This window comes from Barbus barbus, assembly GCF_936440315.1.
Source record: "Barbus barbus genome assembly, chromosome: 40".
Taxonomy (NCBI): Eukaryota; Metazoa; Chordata; class Actinopteri; order Cypriniformes; family Cyprinidae; genus Barbus; species Barbus barbus.
In genome coordinates this window covers 4,792,347-4,814,134 of record NC_136718.1, presented here as the reverse complement: position 1 = coordinate 4,814,134, position 21,788 = coordinate 4,792,347, and the positions used below count along the sequence as shown (strand labels likewise).

At 38.4% G+C, this 21,788-nt stretch overlaps 1 protein-coding gene across 1 annotated transcript in view; it reads right to left on the bottom strand.

The window, feature by feature from the left end:
- Positions 1-21,788, bottom strand: part of LOC306860055 (NLR family CARD domain-containing protein 3-like) — a gene marked incomplete at both ends in the record, with an annotated part of 44,191 nt that overhangs the window by 9,176 nt on the left and 13,227 nt on the right. Inside the window, 2 exons of the mRNA XM_079401588.1 lie at positions 8,310-8,483; positions 8,972-9,145. Coding sequence (XP_079257714.1) covers positions 8,310-8,483; positions 8,972-9,145 — 348 coding nt within the window. The remainder of the gene's footprint in view (positions 1-8,309; positions 8,484-8,971; positions 9,146-21,788) is intronic.

The window sequence follows — 21,788 nt, the reverse complement described above, 5'->3', positions numbered from 1 at the left end:
TCTTTTGCACCATTACAATGGGTGAAGCCCAACAGCTATTACTTGGGGAGGCTAAGACAGCATCAATATTCTGCTGGATCTGTTCATCGGCACTTTGCTGTTTCTCAAATGCCATTCTACGTGGTTGCTGTTTCACAGGTGGGCCAGGCTGGGTTTGAATATCATGTTGGACAAGGTTTGTGTGGCCGAGATCTGTCTGTCCAGTGGAGAAAACATCACCGTAAGCATGAAGCAGCTCCGCGAGCTCACACTTTTCTGCCTCCCTCAAATCCCTTGCACTCTCTGCATATAGCAACTGTAAATGACTTGGGACAACTGCAGGACATGAATCTGCTGGGGGCAGTTCTGTGGTGGAGGCCTGAACCACATCAGCAGGCTGGAGGATTCCAGCAATTACTCCCTTCCTCACCTTCACAGCAACAGTACCTGGGTTGTACAGTCTAACGGGAACTCGATTACTTGGCTGGGCTCCAAATATAATCCGTGCCACCATCACCTGATGCTTCTCCATGAAGCCTTTAGTTGGACTCAGCAGCACGTTGCCCTGTACTTGCTCCCGGAAATGTGCATTGTCTGGAATTATGTATTCACGTCCCGCCTCAAGGACAGATGTGCGTGCTATGCGGACCACGTGCACCCTGGGCTTGTACTTTGGGTTAAAGTACGGAATCTGTTCACCAAATAATAAAATCTTCTGACTGCCAAAGTCAAGGCGTGCCCGTGCCTGTTCTAAGAATGGATGCCCCAGAATGGCCTCGGTGCCCTCGGCTACATCTGCTACAATGAAATTAACACTGACTGTTTGGGTTCCAACTTGCACTGGAACATCAACTTCCCCGAGGACATCGACATTTATAGGGCTTACTCCTTGCAGGGCCTGTACAGTGGATAGCTTGAGTGGGGGTCTTACATCAGCCTTGATGGTTTCATAACAGAGCCGAGGTAACACGCTCCTCCTGGCCCCGCTGTCCAACAGGGCACAGACTTCCATGTCATACAACAGCAGATGAATGCACATTTCCGGCCCACTCCCCTTGACTCTAATGTCGTCCCTTAGCACATGGAGTGGCTCACCTGCCCTACGGACCTTCTGCCTCAGCTTTATTCCAATGGCAGCAGCGTGCTCAGATGAAGGGCCGTATGCAGCCTCCACTTCCTCTACTATACGTGTATAATCCCAACGGCTGGACCTGGGGTTCTTGTGAATCACTGCACCTGCTGCGCCTACTAGACAAAACCTCATCTGCACAGTCATTGTCCTCTCCGACCAATGATTAGCTCTTGCACAATCCTCAAAGTGATTTAGGAACTCTCTCCATGAAGTAGAGCCATCAAACTGACCTGGTCGCAGTGTGTGGATCCTTTCTCTGTTATCATTGCACTCCTCCCCACTGTCTGATGACAGGTCACAGAATTTATGATGTGGTTTCCTTCCACGTTGGCTGGACCTAGTAAGCTCTGGGAGACAACCCTCATCGCCATTGGAATACATAGCGTTACCTTCATCCTCACGAATGCTAGGCCGAGCTGCACAGACATCATGTTCACATGGCTGGCAATTTATTGTGGGCATGCCTTGAAGCATCCTTTTGGCTGTTAACTCTGTGCACATTGAGAGTGGATAGTTCAAATTTGATGGGGTAGTGTGTGTGTAGCACTGTGTATTGGTACCACTGCCATATATATACTCATTTTCCACCCCACAAATAAACGGATTAGTTGCTCTTGCTGTTTGCTGTGATAAGAGTGTCTCATAGCAACATGTGGGCCTGCTCACCGAAAAGGATGTAGGACACGGGGTAGAACTACATTTGAATGGATTGTTGCTATTATCAGTCTTTGATACTTGAGCATCCATTTCATTTAGCCAGTCAACAAATGATATATGTGTTCGTTTTTCATCATTCTCTGCCCCTTCTGATAACGCAGGATTCCACGGGCTGCTTGTATTTAAATGAGGATGTTTTCTCACCACTCGCGTTCTCTCCCGGGTATCCGCCATTTTCACTTTTGTTCTGACAAAGTCTGGTTCGGTTTAACAGATTAAAATGTCCATATAATTCACCACCTACGACGAACGAATCCCGGACTCCAGCCCCCAGTGTTACTTCCTCCGCTTTAACGACTCCTGGCAGCAGCGTAACAGCTCGTCAATTCATGTTCGTGCAAAGGGATGAGACGGACAAAGTTACCGATGCATGTCATTCCTTTACTGGATCAGTATTGTCAGGCTTACAGTGCGAAATAGCTCCCGGGTGGACTTAAAGTAAAACAGCATACCACTCTTTTTCCTCTGTTTTTGACTGCTAGGCTCACACAGAGAATGAGCACGTCGCTCCAGCACATTTCTCTTTTCTCTACTCAACTACACTACGCACAATGCATCTCACTCTGGACTACAACTCCCGTAGCTGTCTTAAAGCGGCAGCTCCTATTTCCCCTCTCCTGCAACACAATTCACAAAATAAATTTCATATAAAATTAATATGAAAATGTAGTCGTGCTGTAATTTTGAAATTGGAGGATGCAACGCATCATGATCCATCATTATATGGAACTGAATTAAATCATTGACACGATAATCATAATAGAATTGAATTGTGAAACCAGTGAAGATTCACACCTCTACTTTTCAAACAAAAGTACGAGTAACTGTACTCGTATTTTTTAAAAGGTCCTGTTCACACATGATCTCTTAACGGTAATTTTCCAGTAATTTACCATTAAAGACTGTCTGAAAAAGGGCTATAGTGAGGCTTCTTGAGCTACTAAAATGGCCACCACTATGCTGTGCGATTAAAAAAATAAAAATAATAATAATACATTTTCTCTTATTGTGCATATTGAGCATCCAACAAAGAACTGTGAGTAACATGAAGAGACCTAAACTGAACTACATTTCAGACAGATACACTTCAGTGTACAACCAACTGCTGGATTCCAGGCTCTGCCTCATTTAGAGAAAGACCAGCGCAAGGATGTATTCTGCAAACTGAAGGAGAAAGCTGTGCTTTTGCAGAACCAGGAATTGTATTTTTTTACCCTCTCTTTCTCCAAATTCGATTTTTAAATAATTTGTTTATTATTATTGCATTTTTGGAAAAATATTCAAGATTATCTTTTGCAAGTGTAATGATACAAATTGTAGCAAATAATATTACAAATTTTTCCTTTATAACAATGTGAAACCACTGTCACAATTGTACTTACATTTACTTATTATTATTTTTTTTATTTCTGCTACTCCTCTCTGCAGGATGAGTGTGAAGAAGGTGACAGTAGCCACCACCTGCAGCAGAGGAGCCTCTCGACCAGGTAGACAGCATAGGAGCTGAGCTGAAACAACGTACTCCCAAGGAAACAGCGCTGGAAGATCTTGGAGGGACTTTCGTTGAACCAGCTGCACAGCCTATCAGTAAGACTGATGCAGAAATGAATAAATACAGAGCTGAAACATCCATTTCCCTCAATAGCTGTCCACTCAAGCAGTAGAAAGAGAACGCTGTGCTTCCCCCACTGCTCTCCAGTCTAGCAAAAGCATACCTCTCCACACCAGCCAAGTCTGTCCCTAGTGAAAGTGTTTTTCCATCAGCAGAAAAAACAAACAAACATCCAAGCTAGGAAACAGCACAGACAAAGCCTTAGCTTGTTTATGTTGAAGATATTTCATTTATTTGTATTATTCATTTATTTATTTGATTTGGAATTTGTTTTTAAATTTCAATTTAGTTTTGTCATTTGACACAAAATTTTGCACATTTCTTTGTGAAATAGAAATATAATTTATGAAAGAATAAAAGGACGTTTCATTTCTAATTTGTCTCAAATCTCATTTTGTTAAAACAAATTTCTAATGTGCTCTGCCCTTCTGAGTGAAGCCAACTGACTTTTGATTTGATTCCATAGGGCTTTGAGACCTTCTTTCTCGTGCCCTGCTGTCTTGCCTTTCACAGAGCTCTTCACTCTTTCACAAGCTGCAGAATTTCCCTTTCCCTTCTACCCATAGTTTTGTGCTCGGCCGCCTTTCTCCTTGCGTCACCAAAGCTCTGAAGGCTTGCTGTTCCATTGTTGTACAATTTGTTGTAAATGGTTTCGCAAAAGAGACTAATGTTGATCTCTACATTTCCTTTGAGACCGTTTATCAACAGTATTGCCAGGTCATTGTCTAGCTTACTCCATACTGTTTCATCTTTGGACTTTGGCCACAGAATTAGCTTCATCCCTCCTTCCATTTTCTCTTGCAGGGTTCCATTCTGGGGTTTGGGAAATCAAAATGTGTGCAAATTGTGTCTTGGGGTTTTGATGTACTGTGACCGCCAGCCACTTTGGGATGATTAGCACTTTGGTGCTCAACCTGGCTCTGTGGCCTTCTTGTCTCATCTGCAAAGTGCAGTGCAAGGTTTCCTCAGGTTATCCTAGGGACCTACCCCAAACCTCTAAGGGCCAGTTATACTAAACAGGGCAAATTAGGGCAATTCCAAAACAGTGCCGAATTTCTGCAGGTGATTTACTAATAATGTGCGAATTAAAGAACACAGACACAAAATCTCATTTACATATCGACCAACAGAATATACCAAGCACAGCATAAAATTAGCATAGTCACAAATAAAGAAATAAAGAATCCACAGTATGTTTAAAAGAACCAGAAGCCAAAAATGAAGGTTTTCTAGACAAAGCAAAGAAGTCGCTAGAAGAGCATCTTTTATTTCCTGAAGCAAATTAAGAATAGCATGGCTTGGCAAAGATATGTTCGGATAATGTGTTCTCCTGGCATTTAAAATAAATTAATAGGTAACACTTTATAATAACTTTCATTAATGAATAATTTAAAAAAAACATTATGTAATGCTTAAAGGGGTCATCAGATGCCCATTTTCCACAAGTTGATATGATTCTTTAGGGTCTTAATGAAAAGTCTATAACATACTTTGGTTAAAATTTCTCAATGGTAGTGTAAAAAACATTTTTTTTTTACCCTGTCAAAATCAGCTCTGTTTTCAGCAAGCTGTTTTTTAGTCAATGTTGCTTTAAATGCTCATGACTCTACTGACCCCGCCCCTCTCGTCTGTGGAGTGACGAGCAGACTTTAAACTAACACATTATTAGGAAAGGCGATTTGCAAAGATTCATTAAAAAACCCTTATACTCACTTCTTCTGTAGATGAAGCTGGATCATGAATGATTTGTACAAACATAGACACATTTAGGCAGATCGGGGATCTGCACATTCCCTTCAAAACAAAAGTAACGTAAATCCTCAGCGTTTTCAGCGGCTCAGATGTCGGGAGTAAATGACGACTGTTATATTAATTATTACATCCAACAACAAAACACCTCAATCGCTTAATCTGAAACATCTTGTCTTCCCCTGCACCGGAGTCAACACAGTGAGGGTGGGTCTAAGGTAAGGAGGTCTTGTCAATCAACTATGGTGGGAGCAGCCTGTACAGAACTACATTATTCTGACAGGAATCTCAGAACAGCCTGATTTGAAAGAGGGGATTTTTAAACAGGGATTTAAAACAAACAAACAAACAAAAAAAAAAAAACACTGGGTGGATTTTTATCATTATAGGATGCATGTGTACACACACTTCCAACACAGTTGTTCAAACAACTTGAAAAGTGAATTTTGCATTCGATGACCCCTATAATGAATCATTAGTTAATATATATTCACATATCTAGAAATGTGAAATAATGTGCTTGTTAATGTTTACTAATAATTGTATTAAACATTACCTAATAATTAACATTTAATGTAAATTTAAATGCTTACAAATGTCATTAAACTTCTAATTCATATAATCATGCACATCTTGAAAATCTACAAATGATTTGATCAGATCTTATACCAATGATTAAAAACTTATTTTTAATGCACAACACTTGCTGCTGTTGAGGTGTGATATGAGTAAGGTTAGGGACAGGTTTGGTGGTACAGGTAGGTTTAAGGGTTGGGTAAGTGGTCAGCAGTGTACAGGGGTCAATTTGATTACTATAAGGGAACTCAATTCAATCTGTTCATATTGCATTGTTTTGATAAATGATAAATTAAGTATTTGGTCCCACTTTATATTAGGTGGCCTTAACTACTATGTATTTACATTTAAATTAATAATTTGATACGATGCACTTATTGTGTACATACATGTTTTTACATTGTACTTATATTTTTAAAAAATACCTATATGTAGTTACATCTGTAATTAATTTCTGTAATTACATTTATAATTACACTGTTGACCCATCCCTTACACCTTAACCCACCCTTAAACCTACCCATACCACCAAACCTGTCCCTAACCTTACTCATATCACATATCCCATATCCCACCTGAATGGCAGCAAAAGTGTGTTGCTATACAATATGACCACAATAAGTACATTATATTTATTTTTTTATGTAAGTACATAGTAGTTAAGGCCACCTAATATAAAGTGTGACTAACTATTTTCTTGAAAATTAGTTTTTCCCCCCTCCTGTTGATGTATGATTCAAGGAATATTCTGTTTAATGATTCACAATAGTATACTAATGTAAGTGTTGAGGCAATAAAAACATGTTTTACACCCAAATAACAATGTGTGTAATGTCTTTACCAAGCATTTAGCTAAACTTAACTAACAACCCTTTACACAAATATTGTTACAGTAGCTAAAAGTCTAGTGCCAATCAAGAAAAAAAAAAGTAAATGTTTACAAACATTTACAAATGACAAATAGTCTCAACTTTAGATTGGGTCCTGCAAAAACATGAACAAATTATTAATAACTGATTTATAAGGATGTGAAAAAAGGGTAAATTCCAGTCATTTAGAACAATTTTGCCATTGGAATGACTGCTCATAAAGGTGCTAATGATCAGTAAATGTTTATAAACATTTACAGTTGATGAATAGTTTCCACTTTTGATTGGGTACTGCAAAAACCTTAACAAATAATTAATAAATTATTTAAGATGTGCAAATATAGAAGCCTACACAACAAACAAAGACCAACTATATGACCTTTACAGACTGTGATTATGAGTTAATGAATATATTAACATGAATAGTTTGTGAAGTGGTTAAAATTAATAATCATGCTATATTTTCACAACATTTCTAAATGTAAGAATCATCATTAGCTAATGTGTGAACTGAAGTTTAATGACACTTTAAACTTAATGACAATAAGCATTCAACAGTACATCAACAAATAAACTTGTAATCATTGTGTCATTTCTGTTAAAAGCATTTGTAGATTTTTAAAACATATTGAAAGTTTGTGAACATTAATTAATGATAAGTTAAGCATATAATGTTTGTTAATAATTTATTAATGAAGCTTTTAATCATTGTAAACCATCTGCCAGATTTTATTTTAAATGCATGATCATGAACCATGAAGTTTAATGACATTTGTAAGCATTTAAATTTACAATAAATAATGATCTGTTAATCGTTTGGTTATGTTTAATAAGTTCATTAGTTAACATTAACAAGCACATTAACTCATATTTCTAGATATTTGACTATATAGTAAGTAATTATTAGTTAAACATTATATAAAGTTTGCTAATGATTTATTAATGAAAGTTATTATAGAGTGTTACCAATTAATATGTGTACAAAAAATCCTCTCCATTCTACCATGTGGTCTCTGTTCTCGGTGCGTCTGAAAGAGAAACTCTTAAAAATGCATATTCAGTAAGGTCAGGAGTAAAAATAACTGTGTCCATGCCTTTTTAGTGCAAATTCATCCCTGTGCGTCTTTTGTAAAACCTGACAGTACAATTTTAACACTAAACGACAGTTTGCCCTGGCACAAGCTGTTAGTAAAACTGGCCCTAAGAGATGTAACCTTTGTTACATCTCCAGCCACAACTGTATGACCTAAAAATTATAATATCCATATTATTATTAATATATTAATTATATTATTATAATATCCAGATATTATAATATCCCTTTCAATTCCCTTCAATACTATGTAATCCATCCTGGATGGCCCCTTCTTCCAGCCAACCTCTCAGAGGGCCACTGGGCTGTCGACTCTTAACTGTACTCATAATAAGATTGGGTTGGCCTAAAGCCAGGCCTGTCGGAAGGGTGACTAGCCCACCCACCCCACCCCACTAGTCTTCCCCACTGAGAGTACTTGACAGTCCTTCAGTCTTTCCTGGACTCCAGCTGCACTGTTCTCAGCAGTCACTAGTTTCCCAGAAAATATGGTTAGAAACAGGTTCATGGTAGGACCTGCTGGGCATCACTGCCTAACGCACCGTCGCCAGTGCCAAATTACTGCAAAATAATTACACTCACTTGAGCTTCTCCAGTCTACAATGTGGATCCTTCAGCAGAGCAGAAAGCTGCTTTACTCCTGATTCTCCTGGTTTATTACAGCTCAGATCCAGCTTTCTCAGGTGAGAGGGGTTTGATCTCAGAGCTGAAGCCAGAGAAGCACAGCCTTTTTCTTTAATACTGCAATTAGACAACCTACAGCATAATGGGGTAAAAATCTTATCACACATACAGCCAAACAAACACAAAAGTTCAACACATTTTTAAGTTATTTAGTTTCACTAATGATTAATATGTCCATTGAAGTAGCCATTTTTTATTAAACATTCAAAAATTCCCCATATAATGAAAATTGTCCAAATTGTCTAATATTATATAATTGCAGCATATGGCATCAAACATCTATTTTCCAAATCTCTGGACCTATGTAGCATCTCTTATGCAGATATCCTGAAATATTTGGTACACTTTACCATGACAAGTTTTCAGTATAAAAATGTTTGTTACTTTTCTCATGTGTAGCTGTCATTCACAGGAATGTATTGCAGTTTGAGAAAGAGTCTTTATCTTTGTTAAAAATTAGTTTCAGGACTTTAGTTATACAAAGAATAAACAGGAAAAAAGCAATCATTATCCCCAAGTATGTTCTCCAAAAATTAGAAAAGGAAATTATGAATACTGACTTTAGTTTATCGAGTTTACATTGTGGATCCTTCAGTAGAGTAGAGAGTAGCTTCACTCCTGACTCTCCAGGTTCATTGTAGTTCAGATTCAATTCTATCAGGTGTGATGGGTTTGACCTTAGAGCTGAAATCAGAGCAGCGCAATCTTCCTCTCCAATACTGCAATCATTCAGCCTGTAACAAATCTCCTGACACTTAAAACAATTCTTATTAATCCACAGTGATGAATAAGAGCAAATAAATAAATATTAATAAAAAGTTGTTAAAGTAGAAAAAAGTGATTGTGTGTCTGTGACATGTATAAATGGATATTTGGTCCAGATAAGGTCTAACTGGCATGTAAATGGCATCTCACACATACAGGGTTTGAGAGTTAAAAATCAATTTGAGCAATTTGAATCTGTATCTGGATCAGTTTGAGTTAATAAAACAAATAAATGAAAACTAGCATATTAATTTAGCGTTTAATTAGAAAATAAATAAACCATATACACTCACATTAATTTCATCAATTTGCAATCCTGATCCTTTAGCAGTGCAGCAAGTTGCTTCATTCCTGAAAATCCTGGTTTATTGTAGTTCAGGTTGAGTTCTCTCAGGTGTGAGGGGTTTGATCTCAGAGCTGAAGCCAGAGCAGTACAACCCTCCTCTCCAATATTACAGTCCCACAATCTTAAGAAAGAAGGATAAAATCATATATATATTCAGACTGTAATATATATATATATATATATATATATATATATATATATATATATATATATATATATATATATATATTACAGTCCCACAATCTTAAGAAAGAAGGATAAAAGCATATATATATATTATATATATATATATATATATATATATATATATATATATATATATATATTACAGTCCCACAATCTTAAGAAAGAGGGATAAAAGGATAAATATATAAAAATATTTCCTCTTGTACATGAAATGAAATGCCAGGTATTCATTACTATATTTGAAATAAAAAATGTCAGTAGCATCTCCAGCATGTTGTTGATTACCACAGATATAATACTTGTCTCTCTGTTTTTAGAAATAAAACACATTTGATGCATTGCTGCCACTTTATATTAGGTGTATTTAGCTACTTATGTAAAAAAATGCAACAAAATACAATTACTTAAATAAAAAAATAAAAAAATTAAATAAAACCACAACAATTAAAAGACAAGAACAGCATATTAACCAAAGCAGCACAGCAGAAGAGATTTTTTATTTGTATTTTTGTTAACAACTGTTTATTCAGTTTTATTTTTTGGAACAGTAGTACAAAACAAAAAGCAACTGTACAAATTTAAAACCCACCCCTTGGTAGACTTAGAAAATAAATAAATAAATAACATAAAATAAATAATAATAATAAATACATTCATTCATATTAATAGCTAAACAAATAACAATAAAATAATTTTACAAAGATTTTTAGAAAAGAAGGCTCAACATTTAAAGCTGAACGCTATGAATTTACAGTTTTCATGTTAGATATTAATTTCACATTAGATCCATGTATACGAGAAGCAGAGAGTTCCATTGAGATAATGTCCAACAAATACACAGTCCAGGTTCTACTGTCCATTGTGTGAGGAGGATTCCAACGGTTGACTAGCCATTTTTGATGCTGTGAGAGCAGCTAACAGTAAAGACCTTTGTTTCTATACTTCTTCTGCTGATGGTGACCCTGACACTTTTGCGTCGTTTTTGTCCAACCTTGATTTACCTAGGCTGTCAGATTCAAATTCAGAATACCTTGCTGACCTTAAGTGGCCGGTAACTAGAACAGGAAGTCAGATCTTTATCTTTTTTTAACAAGAGAGAAATAACAGCTATATTAATAGATGGGTGAAATGAGCCTTGAGTAACTGAAAAAATTATCATATCTAACATGAGGGGGCCTAAATCCGACCAAAAAGTCGAATTTGATTGGAATGCCATCTATGCCTGGGGATTTTCCCTTGTTCATAGATCGAATTGCTGACTCCAGCTCCTGAAGAGTGATCGGTTCAGCAAGGTATTCTGAATTTGAATCTGACAGCCTGGGTAAATCAAGGTTGGACAGAAACGACGCAAAAGTGTCAGGGTCACCATCAGCAGAAGAAGTATAGAGGTTAGAGTAAAATGAGTGAAAGGCCATATTAATGCCATTTGGGTCAGTCATCATGAGCCCGGATTGGGATTTCACTGCTGAAATAATAGCAAACTTGTCACTGTTGCGTAATCTTAGGGCTAAAAGGTGGCTTGGTCTACTCCCTTGAAAATAATAATTCTGCCTGGATCGTTGGATCAGGAATTCTGCCCTGGATCTCAGTAATGAATTGAGTTCGGACCTAACCGCCATGATTTTACTGAGTGTATTGTCTGAGAAACAACACTGATTATCTCTAGTCAGATTCTGGAGCTGTGATTCCAGTTCAAATATCTTTTTGTGTCGGTTTTTCTGAAGGAAATAGGCATATGAGATTGAGTTATTCCTTATAAATCTTTTAACTGCATTCCAAAGTGTTCGAGGATCATCCACTGAACCTTAGTTAATTTCAATAAACTCAGTAAATTCATTTCTGAATTGACTGCAAAAATTTCCATCCTGTAACAATTTAGGGTTAAATCGCCATCTAGTGGCACGAGATGAAAGAGGGATCAAAGATAATATGCACAAATTTCCATCATGATCCGACAAAGATAAGGAACAGATATTGGCATCACGAACAGCTGAAAATAAAGAAGTAGAAATTAAAATATAGTCAATTCGCGAATAGGATTTATGAGTAGCAGAAAAGAAAGTGAAAGACTTAGCAGAAGGGTTTAATAAACGTCAACTATCCACCAACGAGGATGAGGTTACACATTGCCGAAGTTTGTCAGAACACAAAGCTTGAGAGTATGATTCCTTTGGTCCAGATCTATCTAGGATATGCGACATTACAGAATTTGTATCTGCACCCAATACAATTTCAAAATCTGAAAACTTCAAGAGGTTGACAAAACAGAGAAACATTTAGCCCATTAATATTACAACTCAGAATATTAAGCTCAGTCATAGGTATCAAACTAAATTACTGCATAATAAGACAAAATACAAGTTTGAAAATAAAACCAGTTGAGTCTACCATTAAACCACCCCCACCCTCCCCGTTACCATTCGAAAAAACATAAGCACAATCCCATGAAATATGGCAGATCAAACCAAGAGCAAACCTTGATCTGCCAGCACCCCTTAATATGGTCCGTGGCGTCAACAAAAACCTGCACATTACTGTAGCACCAACATTTGGCCCCATAGTCACATATTGACTAGGTAGTATTTCTATAAAAAATAAAAAATAAATAAATATATATATAAAAAAGAAGAAAGAAAAGAGAGATGTAGAAAACAACTCAAATAAATAAAATATCCTAATCAGTAAGCAATACTGTTTGCACAATGAACTATGAATTAAGAAGTGAACATTAAAGTGAACAGTGAAAGACAGGGTCACCTAACCATTTAGAGCATCTCTTCTCCTATTAGACAGCAAACGTTCAGCTGAAGTTCACTGGGAGTTGGATGAAAAGGATCTGAGAAAAACTCTTGCTTCTTCTGGGGAGTGTAGCATTTTAGGTTCACCTTGATTGAGAATGAACTTCAGCATTGCAGGATAAAGGAGAAAATTCTGGATGCCAGCGTCTCTCATCTCCTTCCTAACTGGCGCAAATGCACTTCTTCTTTTTGCTGTGATAGGAGAAAAATCTGGAAAGAAAGACAGCGTTGCTCCGTCTGAAGTTTTCACCAGGGCATGAAGTCTGGCGGCCCGCAGAATAAGCTCCTTGTCTGTGTACCGCAGCAGTTTAAAGATGAAAACCCGTGGTTTAGCGGAATCTGAGGAGAGCATTGTGTACACGTGATGCGCTCGCTCCACTTCAGTGTCTTTGCCCGACAGAGACGGGAGCCACGTCAGTAGAGATCTTTTCAAAAAGCCCAGAGGATCGTCCTTTTCAGAACCTTCAGGCAATCCAACCAGACGCAAATTGCTGCGCCTATAGCGATCCTGTAAGCCCACAACCTGTTGCTCAAGCATGGCAACACGACTATCGTGATCTGCGACAACTTTCTTTTGTTCTCTCATCTCCCCTGTAAGAAGATCCAGTTTAGAGCATAAACTTCAACTCAACTCGATTCTTAGAATGTCCTCAAAGTGTGTAATAGTGTTCGCCATCTTGTCCACCATATTGCTCGCGGTCGGTGGCTTGGATTTCTTCTTATTTATGCCATCAAATAAAGCACCACCAATGAATAAAACTTAAAACAAAACGAAAAAAAATCAACAAAAAGAGGCCAAACGTACGGAGCTCTACTCAAGTGCGACTAAGTTCATGAGCACGTCACGTGACTTTAAAAAATCAGTCAATGAGGCAGAGAATTCTTAAGTCTTAGGAATTCATACGTCTTTTGAGGTCTCTGGAAATAAGCTGCATTTTAGCCTGGTTGTCCTGGCTTTTAATGCTTCTTAGCCTCCTGTCCTAGGGAAGGAGGTCAAACAGTTCAAATGCTGGGTGCTGAAGCCAGCCCAATTTAGCCTCCTAAGGAAATACAGGCACTGATGGGCCTTCTTTGTAATGCTAGCTGTATTAATGACCCATGTGAAGTCATTGAAAATGAGTACAGCAGCCTGATGTACAAATCTCTGTTTTCCAAATGGGTGTGACCAGAACAGATACCAGATGAGATTGTATCTGATAGCAATTTATTCCTGTAAGCATACTGATGGGGGTCTACATTGATATTTATATTGTCCTATGAACCATGACCAGTCTTTCAAAACATTTTATAACCATTGTGGTCAAAGCCATCGGATGATTGTCATTCAAGCATGTCACAGCTGAGCTTTTGGGCACAGGGATGATAATAGATGTTTTAAAACACACTGGCACCACAGCTTGACAAAGTGTGGTGTTAAAAATGTCAGTGCACACCAGTGAGTTCATGAGCACAATCCCTCAGAACCCATCCTGGGATGTTTGTATATTTTTACCATCTATCAATCTCAGCATGGGTTAATTTTGTTGCTAAACATTTGCCTCACTAAGGTTAAATTATGCTAAGTCTTTCTTTGGCCTTCTCTCTGGAAGTGATCTGTTGATTCTGCTTACCTTTAATTAAAACTGAAACTAAACCATATAAAAACTAAATAAAAATGTTCACAAAATAAAAACTAAACAATAACAAAAATATTAATAAAAAAATAAAATAAAAACTAAACTGAATTTCATAGCAAATTTGAAAACGATATTAAAATAAAACAAATTTAAAAATTCAAAACTATAATAACCTTGGTCTGGGCCTGCTGCTTTCCAAATGTATATTTTCAACAGTGGCCTCCTTACATCATCAGCGGAAACACTGAGAGATTGCCTAGTAAAGCTGTCAGTTTGGAGCTGGGGGAGGTAACGAATGGTGGAGGTAAAGAATTACAACTACTCACGTTACTCTTATTAAGAAGTTTTTTCGGGTACGTGTACTTTTTTGAGTATATTTTTAAAGCTGTACTTTTACTTGTACTTAAGTACAAATTTAGCAAAATAATCTACTTTGTTACTTTTAAATCATAGATCGTTACTGAGTACGCCCACAATTCGAATTGATATTCAAACCTTTGATGGCATTTCAGTAGCCAATAAAGATATCCCAATCTAAACGGACCAATAAAAGCCCTGATATCTGAACCGATAAAAGCCACCGCTGCCGCAGGTGTAGAGCTCAGACAGTGAGGGACCTCAGCGTAATTTATGGACTCAAAGTTTGGAGAAACAAACTAGACGGTAGTGTTTTCATAAATATCTATATTTTGATACAGATACTAAAATACCTGACACGGTTCCATTACTCATTTTCCATAGTATCTACCATATATACACTGATACATGCTGCGTCTCGCTCTCTCCTCTCTGAACAGCGAGTTTGACATGCATCCGCCTCCTGTCATTTACAGAGTCTGAATATCTGTGCGGGATTGCAGTTATTCCCGCATAATTTTAATCATTCCCACACAAATGTGGCGAGTGCTTTATTGTAACATGAGACGCAAGCTCTCAAATAGGCCTAACTTATACAAATCAGAATCAGAATCAGAATGAGCTTTATTGGCCAAGTATGTTTACACATACAAGGAATTTGTTGTAGTGACAGAAGCTCCACAGTGCAACAGAAAGACAGTAACAGGACAGGACACAGGTAATAAAAACAAAATAACAAGAAATAGCCAATAACCAATGTACTGTACAAAGCAGCAAAAAAATAAAATAAAAAAAATACACAATATATAATATAGGCAACTATGTATGTACAGGTCAGGTATGTGCAAATTAGAAATGAGAAAAATAAAAATAAAATAAGTGAGTGTGGTGAATGGATAATGTATTAGTTGTGTGTTCCACGTTTATTATTGAGTGTTCATGAGATGTATTGACTGAGGGAAGAAACTGTTCCTGTGTCTGGTCGTTCTGGTGCTCAGAGCTCTGTAGCGTCGACCAGACGGTAACAGTTCAAAGAGGTTGTGTGCTGGATGTGAGGGGTCCAGAGTGATTTTGCCAGCCCTTTTGCTCACTCTGGATAAGTACAGTTCTTGGAGAGTGGGGAGGGTTGTACCAATGATTTGCTCAGCAGTGCGGACTACCCTCCGTAGTCTTCTGAGGTCAGATTTGGTAGCTGAGCTGAACCAGACAGTTATTGAGGTGCAGAGGATGGATTCGATGATGGCGGAGTAGAACTGTTTCAGTAAGTCCTGTGGCAGGTTGAACTTCCTCAGCTAGCGAAGAAAGTACAACCTCTGCTGGGCCTTCCTGACAATGGAGTCAATGTGAATGTCCCACTTTAGGTCCTGAGAGATGGTGGTGCCCAGGAATCTGAATGACTCCACAGTCACAGTGCTGTTCATGATGGTGAGTGGGGGGAGAGCAGGGGGGTTTCTCCTGAAGTCCACAATCATCTCCACAGTTTTGAGCGTGTTAAGCTCCAGGTTGTTGAGACTGCACCAGACAGCCAGCTCCTTAACCTCCTGTCTGTAAGCAGACTCGTCACCGTCCTGGATGAGGCCAATCAGTGTGGTGTCGTCTGCAAACTTCAGGAGCTTGACAGAGGGGTCTTTAGATGTGCAGTCGTTGGTGTAGAGGGAGAAGAGCAGTGGGGAGAGAACGCAGCCCTGAGGAGCTCCAGTGCTGATGGTTCGAGTGCTGGATGTGAATTCGCCAAGCTTTACTAACTGCTGTCTGTCTGTCAGGAAGCTGTTGATCCACTGGCAGACGGAGGTGGGGACGGAGAGCTGAGTTAGTTTATTTTGAAGGGTTTCTGTGATAATGGTGTTAAAAGCAGAGCTGAAGTCCACAAACAGGATCCTCACATAAGTCCCTGGTCTGTCCAGATGCTGCAGGATGAAGTGCAGTCCCATGTTGACTGCATCATCCACAGACCTGTTTGCTATGTAGGCAAACTGCAGGGGGTCCAGTAAGGGTCCAGTGATGTCCTTCAGATAAGCCAAAACCAGTCATTGCCCATTTCATGGCTACAGACGTTAGGGCCACAGGTCTGTAGTCATTAAGTCCAGTAATTTGGGGTTTCTTTGTGACGGGGATGATGGTGGAGCGTTTGAAGCATGAGGGGACTTCACACAGCTCCAGTGATCTATTGAAGATCTGTGTGAAGATGGGGGCCAGCTGATCAGCACAGATTTTTAGGCAGGCTGGTGACACACCATCTGGACCAGGTACTTTCCTTCTTTTGTTCTTCCTGAAGACCTGGCACACATATTCTTCACTGATTTGAATTGTAGGTGTGGGGGAGAGAGGGGTTGCTGGAGGTGTGAATGGTTGTGTGGAGGGGTGTTCTGGGCGGGTGTGGGGTGATCGTTCAAAACGACAAAAGAACTTGTTTAAGTCATCTGCCAGGTGTTGATTCTCCAGAGTGCTGGGGGGTGGTGTTTTGTAGCTGGTGATGTCCTTCATTCCTAACCACACTGAAGCAGGATCACTGGAAGATAATTTGTTCCTGAGCTTGTCAGAATAATTCCTCTTTGCCACTCTGATCTCCTTTTCCAGTGTGTATTTGGCCTGTTTGTACAATACTTTATCCCCCTTTCTGTGAGCATCTTCTTCGGCCTGACGGAGCTGTCTGAGTTTGGCAGTGAACCATGGTTTGTCATTGTTGTAGAATAGATGAGTCCTGGTAGGAATGCACATGTCCTCACAGAAACTGATATAAGATGTTACAGTCTCTGTGAGCTCGTCCAGATCATTTGCAGCAGCTTCAAAAACAGTCCAATCAGTCAGGTCGAAACAGGCTTGTAGATCCCGCTCTATTTCGTTAGTCCATCTTTTAACAGATCTTAATACAGGCTTTGCAGACTTAAGTTTCTGCCTGTAGGATGGAATAAGATGAACCAAACAGTGATCAGAGAGTCCTAAAGCTGCTCGTGGAACCGAGTGATATGCGTCCTTTATTGTTGTATAACAGTGATCCAATATCTCCTCTGGTGGGACCTGTGATGTGCTGTCTGTATTTTGGCAGTTCACAGGAGAGATTTGCTTTATTAAAGTCCCCGAGAATGATTAAAATAAGAGTCCGGGTGTTGTTGCTCACTCTCTGTGATCAGATCAGCGACTTTCTGTAAAGCTGTGCTCACGTGCGCTTGCGGTGGAATGTAAAAACTCCCGCGGCGAATAGAACGGCTTGCAGTTAATGAAGAGCGCTTCTAGATCTGAGCAGCACATCTTCTTTAACACAGTTACATCTGTACACCACCTCTCATTGATGTAAAAGCACGTCCCGCCGCGCGATTTCCCCGTTGATTCCGTGTCCCGATCTGCTATGATCAGCTGGTAAATAGGCAGATGAATCGCGCTGTCCGTTATGTCGCCATTCAGCCAGGTTTCCGTGAAACACAGAGCAGCAGAGTTAGAAAAGTCCTTGTTTGTCCGGGAGAGCAGAAGGAGTTCGTACGTTTTGTTGGGTAGAGAGCGGAGATTTGCCAGATGGTTGCTAGGTAACGCCATTCGAAATCCGCGCTGACGAATTTTCACGAGCGCGCCGGCTCTCTTTCCCCGTCTGCACCTCCTGTAGCGTTTGACCAGAGCTACGGCTCTGCCAACTACAATGTCCAGCAAAACATCCGAAAAATCAAAAACCGGCAGTGGTGGAAAGAGTACTGAAAATATATACTCAAGTAAAAGTACCATTACCTTCCAAAAAATGTAGTTTGATTAGAGTAAAAGTACTTGTCCAAAAAAACTACTTGAGTAAGAGTAAAAGAGTAGCCTATTTAAAAGTACTCATGAGTATTGAGTAGTGAGTACTGAGCTGTGGATTCTACCCCATCATAATAAACGCTGTACACTGCAATTTATACATGTGTGACCCTGGAGCACAAAACCAGTCTTAAGTCGCTGAGGTATATTTGTAGCAATAGCCAAAAATACATTGTATGGGTCAAAATTTTTGATTCTTCTTTTATGCCAAAAACCATTAGGATATTAAGTAAAGATCATGTTCCATGAAGATATTTTGTAAATTTCCTACCGTAAATATATCAAAACTTCATTTTTGATTAGTAATATGCATTGCTAAGAACTTCATTTGGACAACTTTAAAGGAGATTTTCTCAATATTTAGATTTTTTTGCTCCCTCAGATTCCAGATTTTCAAATAGTTGTATCTCAGACAAATATTGTCCTATCCTAACAAACCATACACCAATGGAAAGATTATTTACTCAGCTTTGTATAGATGGTGTATAGATCTCAGTTTTGAAAAACTGACACTTATGGTTTTGTGGTCCATGGTCACCTTTAAAAAACGTTGTACATTCTGGAATTCACATTATCTTGTTTGTCATAAAGAATGAAGAATATCTATAATCCAGCAGTTTTGATTGATTTTGACTGCCAACTCTTTAAAACACATCAAAACAGCACGGAAACAGTATTCAGTTGAAGAAAAGATGAAAGTTATTCTCAGTACAATTATCCCCATTTAAATCATAAAGTTTGAAAAATAGATTTAAAATCATGTGTAAGGCCACTGAGAGCATGCTGTTGTTGCACATCAAATATTAATGTTTAGAATAGTGCAAATACAAACACCATTAGAAACTCATAGTTCAGCATCACACACCATGATATGGGTTAAAATGAGAGCCCATTTCTCTCCAAAACGGTGCCAGTTTAAGCGTTTTGCAATAAAGAAACAAGAAAAACTAAACTTGATAATTTATGTTACAATTTTAACAAATGCGCATTGTTCTAGAAGGATGGCATCATGTACATTACATGTACATATACATTACTCGAATTGTTATGTCGATAAAACAATTTGTAAGGAAAAATGCATTAAATAAAGTATTTCTGGGGAAACTTTTTCAAAAGAAAACACAAACGCACCTCTCTTGCTGAGCCGCGGCGGCCTCGGTGAATCAGCAGCATACACAACTGAATGCAACAAAAAGTGTTGAACTTGAAATTTGTTTATGCCTGTCTTCTCACTCCGATATTTCTTGTGTACACTCAGACTGTGTGCAGTCGCGATATCTCCGTGCTTTTAAAGTAGAATTTATTTATCTTTACTCTTGGATTAAACTTTGTAAAATAAACGTTTTCAACCATTCAGAATAGATCCACACCTGACGATGAAAATGGTACTGGAAATTTTATTGGCTGTAAGTGAAATGCAGAAAGTTTTTCAATAAAAGATGGAACTTTAATTTATTTACATTGTAAGTTTATACTAGAAATGTTTTGGAATGGGATATTTGTATGATTTTTACATATAACTATCCTAGTCTAACTGCATCACTACATTGTACAGACATTACTGTCACACCACGGTCTGTCCAGCAGAGGGAAACAGTGAGCACAAGGCTTTCTACAACATCCTCCTGATTTCCTGTTCATTATTGACTCAATGATATCACCTGTGCTTGGCTTGTTAGAGTGAGGCCGTTTCTCAATACCAAGTTCGCAGAGTCTGGACTTCCGTCCTTTCGAGTTTGGACTTGCCAAGTTCGACTCAGAAGAACGAACTCTCGAGGACGGGAGGACGAACTGAATTCTGGGTTATGGCCCGTATCAAGTCCGCACAAGTCACCTCTCGATGCATCCTCGGTAAAAGGGGCGGATCAAGAACACATCCGGGGATTTGAACTGGACTTGGCTAGATGTGAACTTCGAATTGGAACAGTACTTCGGCAGCGACTGATGACGTTTCACAAGTCCACAAGAACACAAGTACAGACAAGTACGCATATTGAGAAACGGCCTGAGTGTATATGAAACCTGCATTTGCTTGTAACTTTGCTCAGTCTTGAAGTTCTTCTGTCTAGGCAAATTTTGGTTAATGCATGGTCTATTGAGATCCATGCTTGGATTATTTAGTAGGACTTTATCCCAGATCTTTTTGACCTGCCTATTTGGGAACTGTTCTTTGTATTTGGACATTTTGCCTACAAGTCATTTTGGATCTGTACTTTCCTCAGCCCAGCTGTTGAAGCTTGATTTGTTGTTTATTCAAGAAGGACTTTAAGTAAAGACTGTTTACTTTCTTCAAATCCTGCCTCTTGTAGTCCTCTGAAAATTTGGGTCCACACTGCTCCATAGTTCAGTGGTTAGTGCTTTGATCTTTCAACAATACACTCTGGTTTTAAGTCCCGGACGTGACAATTACAGGTCAAAGCCATCCATTTATCTAAATAAACAACATAAATGCCTCTGGCTTGCTCAGTTGGGGACACTTAATTTCTAGCGATTATCGTCAATTTGATTTCACAGATACTATGTAAACTAAACTGAGCTAGACAATGACATCTCTGAATTCAATAATGAAATGCCTTTAACTGAAAATGTAATGTTTAATCTTATTATTATACATTACTGACACTCTATCCTCCAATTTGATACTGTTAAGTGCTTTGACACAATCTGTATTGTTAAAAGTGCTATATAAATAAAGGTGACTTGACTTGAAATGACTCTTAAATCACTGCTTAAAAAAATCAGTGTTGTCATATTTCGAATACCTCAACTAAATTGAGGTCATTTGTTTTATAATTTTATTACTAACTGTGTACTTGTCTTTTTTTTAGTAAATTCAATTCAGTTTGAAATCAAATTTGAAAATATGCTTCCTTGTGCTGTAAGCTTTTGCAACAAAGTTACCCTATTTTAAAGACACAAATACACAGAATGAGCAAATGTTTAAGATTTATATGTATGTAAATAAAGTAAGCAAAGTTTATAGCACATTTATCTCAGCGAAGCTGAACAAATTGCTGAACAAAGTCAAAGATAAACATAAAATAAGGAAGACAGATGATACAGTAAAACAATACAACATAGATGAAATCAAATTAAAATGCCTGGGAATAAAGATATGTTTTCAACTTCATTTTAAAAGTTGTAATAGAAGGTGAAAGGTGGATGTCCAGTGGCAGTTGATTCCAAAGACGGGAGGCAGCAATTGAAAAAGCTCTATCACCCTTTGTTTTTAAGCGTGAATGCGGGAGAGCTAAGAAAGCCCTGTGAGAAGATCTTAGCGATCTGGAGGATGAAAGTAGAGTAAGATGATCTGTGAGATAAGATGGGGCTTGACCATTAAGTGCTTTAAAAACAAACAACAAAATTTTAAATTGAATTCTAAAATGGAAAGGAAGCCAGTGAAGAGAGGCTAAAATTGGTGTAGCGTGATCAATTTCCTTAGCCCTAGTCAACAGCCTTGCAGCAGCATTTTGTACCATCTGTACAATCTCGTGCAATTGATGACTGAGGAAGACCCAAATATAAT